The sequence below is a fragment of the Danio aesculapii genome, chromosome 11, assembly GCF_903798145.1.
Source record: "Danio aesculapii chromosome 11, fDanAes4.1, whole genome shotgun sequence".
NCBI classification, from domain to species: Eukaryota; Metazoa; Chordata; class Actinopteri; order Cypriniformes; family Danionidae; genus Danio; species Danio aesculapii.
In genome coordinates this window covers 8996958-9014297 of record NC_079445.1, presented here as the reverse complement: position 1 = coordinate 9014297, position 17340 = coordinate 8996958, and the positions used below count along the sequence as shown (strand labels likewise).

At 35.7% G+C, this 17340-nt stretch overlaps 1 protein-coding gene across 1 annotated transcript in view; it reads left to right on the top strand.

Annotated features, from left to right (window-relative positions):
- Window positions 1–17340, top strand: part of tbl1xr1a (TBL1X/Y related 1a) — a 104307-nt gene that overhangs the window by 81487 nt on the left and 5480 nt on the right. The window contains 12 exon segments of the mRNA XM_056467977.1: window positions 2365–2467; window positions 3276–3349; window positions 3351–3422; window positions 5478–5697; window positions 6512–6644; window positions 9515–9656; window positions 9733–9796; window positions 9884–9981; window positions 12729–12789; window positions 12876–12997; window positions 13096–13170; window positions 13273–13400. Of these exon segments, the coding sequence (XP_056323952.1) occupies window positions 2410–2467; window positions 3276–3349; window positions 3351–3422; window positions 5478–5697; window positions 6512–6644; window positions 9515–9656; window positions 9733–9796; window positions 9884–9981; window positions 12729–12789; window positions 12876–12997; window positions 13096–13170; window positions 13273–13400 (1247 nt within the window). The 5' untranslated portion in view covers window positions 2365–2409.

Sequence of the window (17340 nt, the reverse complement as noted above, 5' to 3'; positions counted from 1 at the left end):
AATTCTGTTAGTAATTATTGTACAGTTGTTCATGTTCTGAACAGAAAGTTGTTTTATGCCCCATTACTACAGAATAGTACAGTTTGGTATGGTACGATACGGTACAAATCACCTTTATCAGGCTTGTGTCTCCACTGCCAAATGGTACCCTTTTGGTGGGCATGGTGTAGGACCGAAAAAAAGTCGATGTCATTCTCGCTCGAGGAAATGTCTAAGTAAAGCTATACAGGTCGTTTACATATACAAAACGGATGCTTTATACACATAAACATGCCTACTTGTGTATAAATGTTAATAACTAACCTTTCTATGAACATGATTTGATTATAACTGCAGATAATGCAAAATAGTTCTTTAACGTTTTCGATTATACATAAAAACATATATGAAAACATACAGTACTTTTAGACGCCTCGTAAACAACAACAGGACACACGGCAGATTATGTTTGTCTTAAATGGTTTTGTGGCTGTTCATCAAGACGAAGACCAGGTTTGTTTGAGCTCGGGTCGACCATGGCTTGTTATTATATGTATATATTATTACGATGTAATATCTCGGCTGTGTATTTAAAAAAGGCGCTTCCTTTGTTTTCATTCTCCTGGCTTGTGCACGCGCTAGTGACGTTTTTCTGTAAACCAACATCGTTCAGCTGCATGTCTAGCTCTGCCTTCTGGTACCCTTTTGTTGTGCTTGGTACCCTTTGGAAAGGGTACCCAAAACATGGTATGGTATGGTTTGCTTTTTGATACCTTTTGACAATGGAAATAAACCGAACTGTACTGTACACTCAGTGAAAACAGTCCACTAGATGAAATCCAAGAGCTCACTCATTCACCGTAGACCGTAACCAAGGCATTCAAAGTTCATAAAAAGCAAACAAACAATTGTCAAAACATTCCATGTGACTTTCCGTGTAATTATACAAAGCTCCTAGAACATTTTTCTGTACCAATAAAACTTGTCTCCTTGCTTCAACCATGTCTAGCCCGAGTATTTGTTTACTACAGGCAAATATATACTTGTGCATTGTGCTGCTTACCCTAATGGCAATACGCTATATTGCTTATAGTAAACGTAAACCCTGACGATCTGACGAGGAAAGGAAAACATTGGCGAACAAAATTGTTTTGTTTTTGGAGCGCACAAGTATTCTTAGAGCTCCCTATGATTACAGTTGAACCACTGAAGTATGATGGAATGTTTTGACAGTGTTTTTGGTTCCTTTTCTGAACCCTTGCTGGGTCAGTGTTAGAGAGCTCCTGGATTTCATCTAAAATATCTTAATTTGTGACATCTTAAGATGAACGACGGTCCCCGACAGTCTGTATGAATTTGGGTTTTTAGATAAAATCCTTTACCTTAAAGCTAAAAATATAAAGTGCATCTTGTTTTAGCAGCTGTAAGTATTTTGTAATGTTACATTTTAATTAATGTATTGTTACAACTAATAAAATATAATTGCTGTATTGTTAAACGTTTCAGTGATTTTTAAAAATCTGTTTAATTTATATAATGCTAAATAAAAATATCTTATTTTAGGTAAACCATTAAAAGGGCTTTCATACATCTAAACAATGCATTTATTGTAGCTTTGCTGCCTTTTTGTACAGAAAAAATGAGTCCTGCTGTATTTTGTATCTGAGAAATTAAGTGTTTTACATGTTTTGCCATGATTTTCTACTGCTAAGTCAGACATCTTGAAATAAGTTAATAAGTTGGCTAAATATAGAGCATGCTATTTGAAGAAATTCAGCACATAAACAGAACAGTGTCCTTGGGAATGAAATGTGTTAATTGTTCCCTTTATATCAAAATAAAGTGAACAGTTTAACCATGTAAAAAAGCAGTGTCAAATCTAGGTCAGTTTTAATTTCACCTAAACCCTCCTCTGCTAAAAACGTAAATGCATCTCAAAGTGTGAACTGACATTTTGGCAGCTCTGTGAGGCCAGTCACATTGAATCTGAGTCACAAACTCAAGTAAACACAAGTATTTTGTAGTAACCCTCATGTAAACATTTTCAGTGGCAGATGCTTTTTTTTTGTTGTTGTTCTGCAGTTCAGTTTGGTGCAACAGCGCCCCCATAGTATAATGGACACTTTTGGAACTACAACTTGTTATTCAGCCATGCAGGGCTGTGAAGCCCTTGGTAACCTCTGGCAGCACACTACACACTCAGGTTCCTGCTGACAAAGAGAGCTTTTACCCCCTTATTGCACTGTAAAAAAAAAGAGGCTTTTTATACACACTCAGAGTCCCCTGAGTGGAAAGCAGAAAGCCTGGCAATATCCATACCTCTTCTGTTGACGCTTTTAGTGTCATTCCCTTTCTGAGATTGTTTTTGTCCTCTTTTTCTCTCAGGCTAGTGTCCTGTGTGCTGACCTCATGGTGTAAGCAAGTGTGAAGATGAGTATTAGCAGCGATGAGGTCAACTTCCTGGTGTATAGATACCTGCAGGAGTCAGGTAGGTGGCGCTATCACACAAATCACCACCATTTTACAAAAAAAGTCTCTCCTTAAAATTAAATATTAACACTAATAATAATAATAATAATAATAATAATAACCCTTAAGTGGTTCTAAACCTTAACGAGTTTCTGTTTAACATAAAAGAAGATATTTAGAAGAATGTTGGCTTACATACGAGGAAAACATAATATTGAAATCAGTAGCTATGTATATATACTTCAGAATATCACATTAAAAATATTAATAATAAAAACTGTGTTGTAAAAACATTTAGTGAATAAATTCTTCAAAAATGTTATCTGATTTTGCCTCAACAGAGGACGCAATTGGAGAACTAGACTAACCAGTTAATCGTTGTCATCTCAAATGTTATTTTTATAATCCTGTAAGCATAATTTTGTATAATGACCAAACGTCAGACATTTTGCACTAAGTAAATGCGTAACTTTCTTCAACATTCTTCAAAACATCTTTTGTAGTGACCAACAGAACTCAATCACCAACTCAAATCATTTTGGAATATGAAAAGGTTATGTAAATACTGGTGAACTATCACATTAAGAATGATCAAGTGGTTGTTAATACTAAAAAAACCCACCAAAATGTTTTCATATCCGATTGACACCCATTCCTTTTGATTCACAAGCCCCCATCAGCATTGATTACAGTACAACTCTATGGCTGTTCACAGTCAGGGCGTTGTTTTAAAGGAGCACACATGATACGCTCTGTGGAGCTGTGAGCAGGAGAGAAAGTTGATCCAGCAAGCGTCACACTGAAGTGTTTATCATTCCCTCTGGCAGGGTTTTCCCACTCGGCCTTCACATTCGGCATTGAGAGCCACATCAGCCAGTCGAACATCAACGGCGCCCTGGTGCCCCCCTGCTGCCCTGATCTCCATCATTCAGAAGGGCCTGCAGTACGTGGAGGCTGAAGTCAGCATCAATGAGGTGACCGCGCAGCTTTATTTACAACATCATTTAGGGCATCTGAATTTAATTACTTCATTAAAATAGTTATGATTACTAATTATTTTATTGTTTATATTTTTATGCTGAATCTCACAACGTGCCTGGAGATTTTTTATTAAAATTCATAAAAAAATCGTTTTCAATTTTGAAAAGTAAATGAAAATATTTCAACATATAAAGTTTTTATTACATCTATTTTTTATTTTAGCACATTAAATAAAAATGAGAAATGTCCTTATAAGGTAGCTGATATACTATTACTATCATAAACTGGACAAATTTATATGTAATATTCACTTAGCCAACCTTAATCAAATCTGACATACAGTTGAAGTCAGAATTATTTGCTCTCCTGAATTATTAGCCCCCTGTATATTTTTCCCTTAATTTCTGTTTAATGAAAAGAAGATTTTTGGACACATTTCTAAACATAATAGTTTTAATAACTGATTTATTCTATCTTTGCCCTGATGACAGTACATAATATTATACTAGATATTTTTCAAGATACTAGTATTCAGCTTCAAGTGACATTTATAAAGCTTAACTATCTTAATTAGGCAAGTTATTGTAATTAGTAGGCCCATACGAAATCTGTGCGTGCTGAAATCTGCAGATTTTTAACCCATCATTATGTCTATGTGTTTGTGTAAATGTGTGTAAATTTATATTTATTCCATTAAAAAATAATTATTTAATTAATATTATTGTGTTTTATAATAATAGTAATATTAAAATGTTCATATGATTCATTTACAATGTAGTTTGTAAGCAATATTTTCTCTCTTTATGTAGATATATTATATGAGAGACTTGCTTTATTTACCAATTAGGTAGATCTAATTGGATTTGCATTGAAAACGTTAAATACAAGTTTAAAAAGTATTATTTATTATTGCATATGTGAGGTTTTTAGTTATGATACTTCTAAAATGATTCCGCATAAATCAACATATTCTTTACATAATTCTCTGCAGATATAGCAAAAAATGTTCGCAGATTCTGTCTGGCCCTAGTAATTAGTAATTGTTTAATAATGGTTTGTTCTGTAGATGATTGTAAAAAAAATTGCCTAAAGAGCTAGTTATATTGAGTATAGATAATAAAATACACAATTTTACTGATTTTATTATAACCAAAATAAAATATATTAAATATTGTAGGAAATACTGTGAAAATTTCCTTGCTCTGTTTATACATCATTTGGGAGAATTTGATAACTAATTCACAGGAGGGCTAATCATTTTAACTTTAACTGTAAATGTGACCCCTAAACGATAACTATTAGATTTTTGAATTATTTTATTATGGCTTCTAAATAGCGTTTAACTAATGTCTAATTAAAAGTATTAGTGTTAATAAGGCGATATGTTTTATTGTCATAATCCATAGTATAAAATTCTAATTCTGGGTCAAAGATAAAAAAGGGCTTTCAAGCATCTAATCTGTAACATTTTAAATAGATTTGATTTTTATTTTGTTTTGGGGTTTTCGTATTCATTGGAATTTTATTTTTAATTACTAATTAATTTACTATTATGACCATTTTAGCATTATTTACTGAAAGGTTTTGTACCAAATGTTATATATAATATTTGAGTAATGAACAAAAATATAATATATAATAAAATATTGTCAGGCATATTTATGTCAAGAATCATTTGATGACACTCACTCACTCACTCGTACTTTAAGGATAACAGTCAGGCCACAAAATAATAATTCATTATAATTTTAATTCTTTATACGTTACCAATGTCCTGCAAACCACGAAGTGTGACCCTTTTGTCTTCAATATTATTAAATATTATGAAAATATTTATTATTATGAAATATTACACAAAATGTTTATTAGATTTTTCTCCCCCACACAAATTATTTGAAAAATAAATTTCTTATATTAGCCTTTATTATAAATTTAATATGATGCAGACACCAAAACTTGGACGTCTCATTTGACCCTTTTGGTTGTGGTGAAGGAGAGATTTTCTTGAAATTCATCAGCATGTCTGACTCTTTGACTTCTGTCTGCAGGACGGCACTCTGTTCGATGGGCGGCCAATCGAATCTCTGTCATTGATTGACGCGGTGATGCCCGATGTGGTACAGACCCGGCAGCAGGCGTACAGAGACAAACTGGCCCAGCAGCAGGCCGCCGCAGCGCCATCAGCAACCAGCGCTAACATGCAGGGGAATGCCAAAAACGGAGAAAACACCGCAAACGGAGAGGAGAACGGTGCTCACGCCTTACCTAGTGAGTCAGCTCTATTCTGCTGTTTAACATTGTACACAACACTCTTCTTTTTTGCAGAAGTTGCATAATACTCTGACATCTACATCTTTCACGCACACAACTTAATCAGTGTTTGGTATAATTAGTAACAAAATCACTGTAATTTTTAATCTTACTTTGAATTTAATTTGACTTTTTTTAGGCTTATTATGGCATTTTTTAGGTCATTTAATTATATTTAATTATGCTTGTTTAAATACTTTACATAAATTCAACAGGTTTGTATAAATCAATGCAGATTAATGAATTGTACCTTTAATTTTAGTGTTTTGTTATACAAAAGTTGTATAAATGATAATAACTTAAGAAGACTATGTTTGTCAAACCAATTGCATATGATTGAGAAAAAAAATTGAGAATTTAGTTCATGACAATACATGGTATACTTTCAGATAACCACAGTTATTCTATATATATATATATATATATATATATATATATATATATATATATGTTATTCAGATATTTTGCATTATCCAATCCGACTACGGTAAATGCTCAAGAAACAATGAAATGTTATAAAATGTTAATATCTGTATGAAATATTGTGCCATTACATTACATATTTAATTGTTAGTTTAGTTTTAAAACCAAAGCTAAAAGGATTGAGTGTTTAATTTTTATTGGGATCTATGTAGAGTTTTAGTATTGTGTCAAGTTACTTACTGAGTAAGTTACTAATTTACTTTTCAGACAAAGTAATTTAAATACAGTGAGTAACAAATTATTTTTTAAACACCACAATTAATGATGCATATGACGTCTGCCTGTACAGATAACCATGCAGACATGATGGAGGTGGACGTGGATGTGGAGATCCCTCAGAATAAAGCCATGGTGCTCAGAGGTCACGAGTCAGAGGTCTTCATCTGCGCATGGAACCCCGTCAGTGACCTGCTCGCCTCTGGGTAAGCTAAACCAGGACATTTTTGGTTCCCATCAGCCTGTTCATGCACACTACATGTACACAGCAGGGATGCACTGATTCGATACCTGGATCGAATAAGAACCTTTTTAAATGGAGAACTCCAGGTTACACTTAAACATTTCTGTCAAGCTTTAATAGGGCTACAGAAGTTTGTTTTGGCACTGCAGCAACAAAAAATAGGAAACATTACAAACAAATCAGGATTGTTTGAGTATTGATTGACTTAGAAAATGATGCACTCCAATATGGTAATTACGCCTTTAACAATGTTCTTGTAATAATTCACTTCATGATGTCAGTGACACTGTAAATATAACATGGAGAGGGGTTCTATATATAATTAACTATTAGACTCTTTAATACTGGCGATGAAGTGGCGCAGTTGGTAGTGATGTCGCCTCACAGCAAGAAGGTCGCTGGTTCGAGCCTCGGCTGGGTCAGTTGCCGTTTCTGTGTGGAGTTTGCATGTTCTGCTCCGCTTTCCCCCACAGTCCAAAGACATGCAGTGCTGGTGAATTGGGTAGGCTAAACTGTCCGTAGTGTATGAGTGTGTGTGGATGTTTCCCAGAAATGGGTTGCGGCTGGAAAGGCATCCGCTGCGTAAAAACGTGCTGGATAAGTTGGCGGTTCATTCTGCTGTGGCGACCCCAGATTAATAAAGACTAAGCCAAAAAGAAAATGAATGAATGAATGAATTCTTTAATACTATAGATACCATAGGTCAAGACATTTCGTCACCTTGGATTTATAAGGTTCGATCTGCGTTCTGAGTGATTTTGAGATATTGAGCTTCAAAGTTTTTGCATTCCATATAGCAAACAGTATATGTGTAACATTTTTTTTTAAATAAAAAGTCTTAAAATGTAAACAACTTATAAAAAACATCCCATAATGTAAATAAGATGTCATTTAATAAGAATATGTTAATAACTCGATTTGTCCATAACATGTTTTTGTATTGCAAATTCCAAAATGTATCGTAGGCTTGAGTCGCTGATGGCAGGCTTTTGTCATTTTAGAGAAGGAGAGATGTTCCATGTGTGAATAAACTGTATGGGCTCTATTTTGATGATCCATGCGCAAAGTGCAAAGCGCAGGGCGCAAACGCATTAAGGGCATGTCAGAATCCACTTTTGCTAATATAAGGATGGAAAAATCTTATGGCGCATGGTCTAAAAGGGTTGAGCTTATTCTCTTAATGAGTTATAGGTGTGTTTTGAGAATAAACCAATTAGAGTTTCATCTCCCATTTCCTTTAAGAGTCAGTTGCGGCGTGCCATAGCGCATTTGCTATTTACATGATGGACTTTGTAAGTGTAAAAACTTAACCCTTCACTAGAGAGAAAACAGTAAAATAGAGCATCTACAGCGCGAGAATGAGAGATGAGCCTCCTCATTATTTACTTTCGCTTTCACTCTCGTGGATCGGGAAACATGTTGTACGCACAGACATCCATTAGCCTGTAAATAATTAATTTTGTTTGTTAAGCGCAAAGATTTGTTTCAAAATTATTTCTAAATTCTGTTCTAATCTCCAGAAAACGAATAAATGAACAATAATAACGAAGTGTGGTCAAACAACTGAGTTATATCCTAATACACATGCTATGCCCCATATGGTCTAAAACCTGACAGGTGGGTAAATCTAAGCTTGTTTTTAATAAAACAAATATAAATATGCATATAATAAATAATACTGCTAATAATAATAACATTATACAAAAGCAAATTGTTTTGAATGAACTGAAAAAGCCCCCCCCCCGAGATCAAGAAGGCATGGAAGTATGGTTTTTGTATTTATGTAGGCTAGAAAATAATATGTTTTGTAATATTTTAATCCTATATATTTATATCCTATATATATCCTTAATATTTTAATTCTTTTTCATATGTAAAGATATTTGTGTATTGTTGTACATTCTGTTTGTATTAAGCAATGTGTAAGCGAGGCGCATAACTAACGCGATCTGTACTGGACAATAGACCGGCTTTGTTCTGGTCCAGCAATGCGCCTCAACACGGCTCCTTTTTTTAGATCAGAACGCGTGTGGGCGCACATATGAGCGCAAATGCACTTGCTATTTAAACAGCGTGGCGCAAAACGTCAAAACGACTCTTGCGCAAAGCTGAAACTAGCAAACAACAATTGCGTCGCGCCTTGCACCACATTGCGCAGGTTGTATGATAGGGCCCTATATGTCAGCTAATACTTACTAACTTGAAATAGTGAAAATCTTCGACAATCTGAAAGTCTTAAATAGCCTAAATTAAGGTTTCTTAAATCAGACCAGCAAGTCTTACATTTTGTGAGTTGTTAACAGGTGTCATTTTAAAATGAAGCACAAGTGTAATTTCTGCAGTGAGATCATGCCTACTGTTCACCATGATTAAGAATGAGTTGTAATACCGCTTCATTCTGGGATTTTAACATACCTTAGATCTGTGTTTCCAACCCTGTTCCTGAGCCACACCAACAGTTCATATTTTGGATGTCTCCCTTATCTGATCCATTAGTTTCAGGATTTGGAGTCTCTTCTAATGTTCTGATGAGTTGATTCAAGTGTGTTTGATTAGGAAGAGGTTGAAAACGTGTACTGTTGGTGTGCCTTCAGGAACAGGGTTGGGAAACACTGCCTTATATTTTCAGATTTACCAATATTTGTATGTCTGTGGGATGCACTGGGTATATAATATAATGTGCGCATGTCAGAGAACTGCGACTGATAACTTTCACTTTTGGATGTTTTTATAGCACTATCACAACAATCGTCCAATCAGAATCAATCCTACATCGAGTTGTGAAAAGGGGAGTTCGTGAAATCACTTGTCTAATAATCTGTCTGCCCACAGGTCAGGAGACTCGACGGCACGTATCTGGAATCTGAGTGAGAACAGCAGTAGTAGCTCCACACAGCTCGTCCTGAGGCACTGCATACGGGAAGGTGGCCAAGACGTGCCCAGCAACAAAGACGTCACATCGTTAGACTGGAACGTGAGTTCAGCTCTGACTGTTTGTAAATCTCAGGGTGTTTTCAAAGACTCATGTCTCTTCCCCTTGTGTTTTCCAGAGTGAAGGTACACTATTAGCCACAGGCTCCTATGACGGCTTTGCAAGAATATGGACTAAAGATGGTAAGCAAACAGTTTTTTCTTTTCCTCTCCAACATGCTTTTCTGTCAACGAAATTCCATTTAATAAATGACAACTGTTTATTCATAGGTAATCTGGCCAGCACCCTGGGTCAACATAAAGGTCCAATATTCGCATTAAAGTGGAACAAAAAAGGAAACTTTATCCTCAGTGCCGGTGTTGATAAGGTAAGAGGAATCGACCAAAAAAATCTATAATGTCATGACCCTGATCATGTGTTTTAATTAAAGTATGGTTGATATACTATTATAGTTTTTGCTGATATGTAAAATTACATGACTTTTAAACTTAGTTTTTTTTTAAAGATCCACATAATATTTTTTAATTTATTTCTTTAATTTAGTTTAGCATTTCACCTTTATTTAAAATGGCTGGAATAATTAGCTTCCTTTTTTCAGTAAGTGTATCTCAGCATTAGGTCGTTTTTCTCTTGTACTTTGGCCCTGTTGCCTTGTATTGAGATGCATTTTGGTCAACTGGATTAGATCTGCACGATTTACCGATTTTAAACCGAAATCGCGATTTAAAAAGGTGCGATTTTTAAATAACAAAAGCTGTGATTATTTCGATTATTACAATGGCGAGGGAGGCCAGCACAAGATATTAAAACCACCCAACTAACATTACTTAAAAAGCAGACAACTGTTACAGCAGAACCCACGAGCACCTATTTCACTGCAATGGAGAAAATGAAAGCTCTAAACTTCATCTCTGCTTTGCTTCTCTCTCTGAGTGTGGAACTTTGACCTGCTTGCGTGAGGTAACGTTTCCTCTCCTCTCTCGGCTGTTACAGAGATTCTTGTGGATGCACACACACACAAGTGTCACTCTGAGGCGTGAGTTTACTCCACCGCGTCTATTATGGATCAGCTGTGAATAGACTGTAACGTTAGCTAACTGTGGTTTATCCGTATCCATGTCATCCATCGGTGAATAACGCCAGAGTCGCGCAAACCGTTAGAGCCAATTGCATCCCTTTCTGTTGGGTGCAGGAACACAATGACCACAGGTCACAGGTGTTTAAAAACCCACTCGACAATGCTCAAAAAGCAAGCAAGCGGGATAATATTTACATTTATTTACTTGCTATAACTGCTCTGTGTCATCATGGCACTGTGCTTGTACTTGAGTTTTGTTTGATACGTTCAAATATTGTTTTCTTTGAGCAGGTAAAATTAAAGGTACAGTTCATATATCTGACTGCTGGTATTAAAGGACAAAATCGTATTACAAATAATATAAATATATTTAATACAAGAATTCTTGTGTTATAAAGTAAAATCTAAAGTTGGTTATGGAAAGGATTGTCAATGCACTGTAAATGTCATGAAATTAATATGAAAAATGTAACAATCTAAATGTAAAGGTTTTAAATATATATATATATATATATATATATATATATATATATATATATATATATATATATATATATATATATATATTCTTGCGGTCTTAAAAAGGATTTAAAGTAGATGTATCATTCTAGAGAAATTTAAATCCCTTAAAAATTATTTTAAAATTAATTGCTTTTTTAATATTAATAATTTTTATAATAATAATATTATATATAAATATATAATATATATATATATATATAATAAATAATTTTTAATAAGATATTACATTTTGTATCGGTTTGCTAAAGTTTGCCTGAATTTAATCTGCGATTATTAAGATGCTGTGTAGTTTATGGAACCCATAAAACCCTGCTAGATTAGACATCATGCTGCTTTGTTAACTGCAGTAACTAAGGCAACACCGTTATTCCTGCTGTTGTAAAGGCACCACCTAGTGGATTAGCATTTTTATTCAGTCTATGGATAATGTTTTAGTTTAGGATTAGTTTCTCACAATCAGTATTCAGTAAATACATTAAGTTAAATTGTCGCCAATGCTCCTGTTGAATACTAAAGTGGCAACAAGGTCTTAAAATGTATGGAAAGAGTCTTTAAAAGGTTTTAAAAAGTATTATATTTTACTCTCTGATTGCTGTATATATTCATTCATTCATTTTTTTTGGCTTAGTCACTTTATTAATCTGGGGTCACCACAGTGGAATGAACTGCCAACTTATCCAGCATATGTTTTATGCAGCGGATGCCCTTCCAGCTGCAACCCATCACTGGAAAACATCCATACAGTCTCATTCACACACATACACTACGGACAATTTAACCAACTCAATTCACCTATAGCGCATGTGTTTGGGCTGTGGGAGAAACCGGAGCACCCTGAGGAAACCCACGCGATCACGGGGAGAACATGCAAACTTCTTTAAAACACAGAAATGCCAACTGACCCAGCCGAGGCTCGAACCAGCAATCTTCTTGCTGTGAGGCGATCGTGCTACCCACTGCGCCACTGTGATGGCTGATTGCTGTATATACCCTGATATCACTGCGCCACTGTGATGGCTGATTGCTGTATATACCCTGATATCATTTATTCAATTGAATTTAAAATACTGTAGTTATTTTCTTAATTTGCTCAACAATGACAATGACAACTGATAAATTTATTGGAAAAAATGGTTTTAAATAAAGAGTAGCATAGTGTATCGTACTTTGTGATTATGCTTGGTCTTTCTTTAGTGCTGTTAAAACCACCACACCAAACCTGCAGCTCTTTTATGAAATTATAGTAAATCATATTTTAAATGGCAAATCACAATTTTGATCAGATAAATCACAATTAGATTTTTTTTCTCCAAATCGTGCAGCCCTAAACTGGATCACAAGTTTCAGGAAATAAAAAATAAATTGTTGGTTAAAAAAACATCTACTTTCTGCAAAGACTTTATTTCAATTAATAATTCCTCCAGCATATAACACTGATGTAAAAGCTGATGTCACCTTTAAATCTAAAGATCAGCTTGTTGCATATGATTTAATATTTCCCTTTTTTTCTTCAGACAACAATCATTTGGGACGCTCACACAGGGGAGGCCAAACAGCAGTTCCCGTTTCATTCAGGTTTTTCCAAATTCCACTTGTATAGTTACTAATAGTTCACTGATACTGTGAACATGCTGTAACCTTTTGTCTCTCTCTCTCTCTAGCACCCGCTCTAGATGTGGATTGGCAGAGTAACAACACGTTTGCCTCCTGTAGCACAGACATGTGCATTCATGTGTGCAAACTGGGCCAGGACCGACCCATAAAGACATTTCAAGGACACACAGTAAGATGCATCTGCTCGTCCTGTGTTCCTGCTGTTTCCTACAACTACAGTCTGCCAAAAACAGAGAGATATCAAACTTTTTATTTCTCTTTCCTCAGAATGAAGTTAATGCAATCAAATGGGATCCGACTGGTAACCTGTTGGCGTCGTGTTCTGATGACATGACTCTGAAGGTAGCATCACTATATTCATAAATTGGATGTTGTTTGCATGTTGTGATAATATAAGTCAGTCTGTTCTGGTGGTCTAAATCAGTGCTACTTTCCATGTCTTAGATTTGGAGTATGAAACAGGACACTTGTGTTCATGATTTGCAAGCTCACAGCAAAGAAATCTATACTATCAAATGGAGCCCCACAGGTCCAGGAACCAACAACCCCAATGCCAATCTAATGCTGGCCAGGTAAAGTCAAAACCTTTAATATTGTCAGCACCTGATGCTCTTTATATTAATGCAGTTTTCTAGCGAGAAGTGGATTATTTTTTCCCAAATAGATACTGATATATTTCGAGCTTGTCCACTTCCAAAAGTACTTGAAAATATGCTTGATCAGGTTGTATTGGCAGTGTCATAGGAGCCACAAGGAGCAGCCATTCCAACATAAACCTGCTGAAAGCTGCTACTTGCTCTGTTGTTTCTTGTTATCTAATTTATTTTTTGTTTATATGTAAATTTGCAAGCTTATTTCACAAGATTCAGAGAACAGATGTAAACGGAAAGGTTTTCTTCATCTACATGTGGTCCAGTTGACCACCAGTTGTCTCAATACAAGGCAATAGGGCCAAAGTAGAGGAGAAACATTACCTAATGTTGAGATACAGTCAGAGGTTGTGTTATGATTATGTCCCTGGAGCACCCCTACTCACCTTCAACCCACAAGAACTGAATGTTTTAAGAATGCTAAAGACATTAGCTTAGTTTGGAAATGCTGATGAAGCTTTTGAAAATAAAACCATGGCTTTCCACTAGGGGTGTCAAAATGTATTGTTTTTTGGATGCAGACATGGACAATTCGGTATTCGTTCAGTAATGGATCATAACCGGATATTACGTACTGACGTCATTTACTGGCGTCTCATATGTGCTATATTGCGGTAGCTTACTATGGTGAGGGAGGCAAGCGTGAGTAATTAAAACACTTTAAAAACTCTAAAACTCTGCACAATTGAATGCGTATGCCCTGTTACTCTCTCGACCTTTGCAAGTTTTCTCCTCCGCGTCTATCATGGATCAGCTGTGATCACTGCTGCCATTTATCAGTGCCACTCATCGGTGAACAGTGCCAGAGCGTTAGAGCCAATCACAGGCGTTTTCGTTGAGCGCATATTTTTTTCATTTTAATACAAGGATTCTTGTGTTGTGAAGAAAAAATATATAATTGTGTATGGAAAGCATCGTCAATGCACCGAGATGTGGAATTGAATCGAAGGCATGATAACCGAACTGAACCAGTGTAGGTTCACACGTATACTTTCCACAATCACTTTCTGACTGGTCTTTAGACTGGACTATTGCATATTGTTCCCTGATTCATCAAGCCTCTCTCATATTAGTTTTTCTCAGTCACTTTGGTCCATTTCTCAGATCAGAATTGAAATTCTCAAAACTACCTGTTCAATCTTCCCATCACGGTGTCAGTTGTGCGCATCAAAAAACGTTTCTCATTCCTTTGAACAAGTTGCAAATGCTTTTGTACATCTATGCAAATGATTAAGTGTAATTATCTGATGTTTCCTATTTTTTCGGCTGCTTATGTCATGTTGATCAAAATGCATTATACTGCAGGGTGTCCGCGGGGTCTTAAAAAGTATTAAGAGTTGATAAATCAATTATGAGAAAATGAAGGCCCTTAAAAGGTATTAAAAAGTCTTAATCCCGTTTTTATGAGGTCTTAAATTTTCTTCAAGCGTTGTCCTAGTTTTTGTTCAAGTGTTTGACTCTAAAGAAGCATAAATATATTTATTTTCCCTGATTGGTTCGGGCCGGGTGCATCAGGCCAAGCTCCTCTGTCCGGATGATGTCAAGTAATTTGCGACAAACGCGTGAAGGTAATGTGATGCTCTCCACATGTAGGGAAACCATAGAGCAGGGCTATTCAATTGGCGGCCCACAAGGCAATTTGTTCCGTCCCTCCAAATAGTGTGAACAAGACATCAAAAATAAATTTAGCTCAGTCGAAAAACTGCCGCGATAGTTATGAAGTGACGTGCGTCTGTTCAATACAGCACGAGTTGCAGTTGAAGGCTGCGCAGAGGGTGAGTCACCTGACATTAAGCGAGTGATGCGAGCAGCTGAAAACATTTGGATACATAAGCTTAAAGGCTTCTCAATGCCGTGTTTCTGTTGCACAGAATGAAACTGCTGCAACTAAACAAAGTTATGCCACCTGTGCGTTAGTTTAAAGTTCCGAGCTTATATCACATATCGCGTCTTTTTCGCGCGCAAGTTCGTTATTTCCAATATTGGAATATATGCGAATATGTGTGCGCAAGCGTACCGAGTGGAAAACATCTCACACTGTAGCGGTGAGAGTTGTGCGTGACTTTCAGTGCAATGTAAACAAAAGATATGCTATACTAATTATTACAAATTATTGAAATGATTATGTATGTATGAACGCAGATGATAGCAACAGTTTGTTTAAATACTTACCTAATATAAAGCTTAAATTTACATTAGACGTATTACAGTTGCTATACGTACAACCAAAATCTATAATTGTTGCATCCATAATTATGCAGTTCAAAACTTGACATATGAATGTGTCTGAATGTAGAAGAAGCCTACTTAAGCAATGCACTGCTTTTGTTGTGCTTTGAAATACAACATTTAAATTATTGTAAAAAAAAAAAAAAGCCACATTGTACAATGCACTGATATTATGTAGTTTCAAAATACAATATATTAACATTTCATTGTAGAAAAATACAACGTTGGTGTCTTAAGGAGCAAAAATACAACATATGGGCTCTTATATGCTGTTATATCATCACTCATATTGCAAGTCATATCTCTCCGGCCCCTCATTTGGGATGCTTTTCATGAACTTGCCTCCGTGACAAACTGATTGAATAGCCCTTCCATATAGCAAAACAGATGGCAAAATGGGATAATGCAAGTTTGCATACTCCTGGTTGGAGAAAGACGAGTTTAACAGTGGCTGAAACCTGTCGCTGAAAACAACCGCGTAATTTAACCATTTAAGGTTTGTTTCTTCCGAGCTTATTCAAGTTCTAGTGCACGGTTATGCTCCATTCATTTGTTTAACTACAACTGTCTATTAAATTAAAAGTTTGATACTGATTAGAAATTGAAGTGGCAGTGAGGTCTTAAAATATTCTGAGAAGGTCTTTAAAAAGGTATTGAAATTTCCTTTAGGATTCCTGCATACACCCTGTACTGATTTCTGTCTGAATAGTCTCTCTCTCCACAACATTTAGGCATTAGTTCCTAGCATAAGTCTTTACAGGCAAAATGGCTAAACAAGTTGTCATAATATTTAGTCATAATGCATTTTTCTATACATTTCCATTAGACTTTTTTCATAAATCTGTCTACAATTGGTAAATTTCTCCCAGGTGAATCTTGACTTTTTCCAATGAAGGAGATTGTCCTATGTTTTCTTTTCTGTATGACATGATCTGTCAACAAATTACATATTAGCCATAGTTTACACCAGAACACCCCTCCAGACAGAGTACATTGTTATACTGACATGACTAAGCAATATGACTTATCTATACACAATGACACAAGGACTTGTCCTGCTGATGGCACTGACATTTTCATTGACACACAAATGTAGTTTTGAGAGATTAACTAAGGATTTTGAGCAAGAGACTGGCTTTTGCAGGTAATCCATGGTGTTTTGCTATTTGGACGTGTTGTTTTGAGAAATGCACTTAATGATTTACAAATTTCAATTCTGATCTGAGAAATGTACCAAAGCGACTTCGAAAAACTGTAATATAACATAATCGGTAGACTGTAGCTGTGACAGTTATTGGTAGGGCCAAAGGCAACAGACCAGGACCGGTGGCGTGGGTGTTTACACTGCCAAAAGAAACTCGACATAATGGAATATAGAAACCCCACTGCCTACTAGAATTTCAGAAGTGTGATTACCAGAGTTGGCTATGCACAAGGTATGCATCGTACACAATCACTCGAAACAGATGTATAAATCAGGCTTAAGATGCTACCATGACTCTGAGCATGACAAAACCCAAGTTAATTTGTCCTTTGTCAGAAGCAGCATGAATGCCTGAAGTGCATCTGAAATAGAACATCAGTTTACGGCCTGAGATTTGTCACTCTTGCTGCAACCAGTGTAGGCCGACTT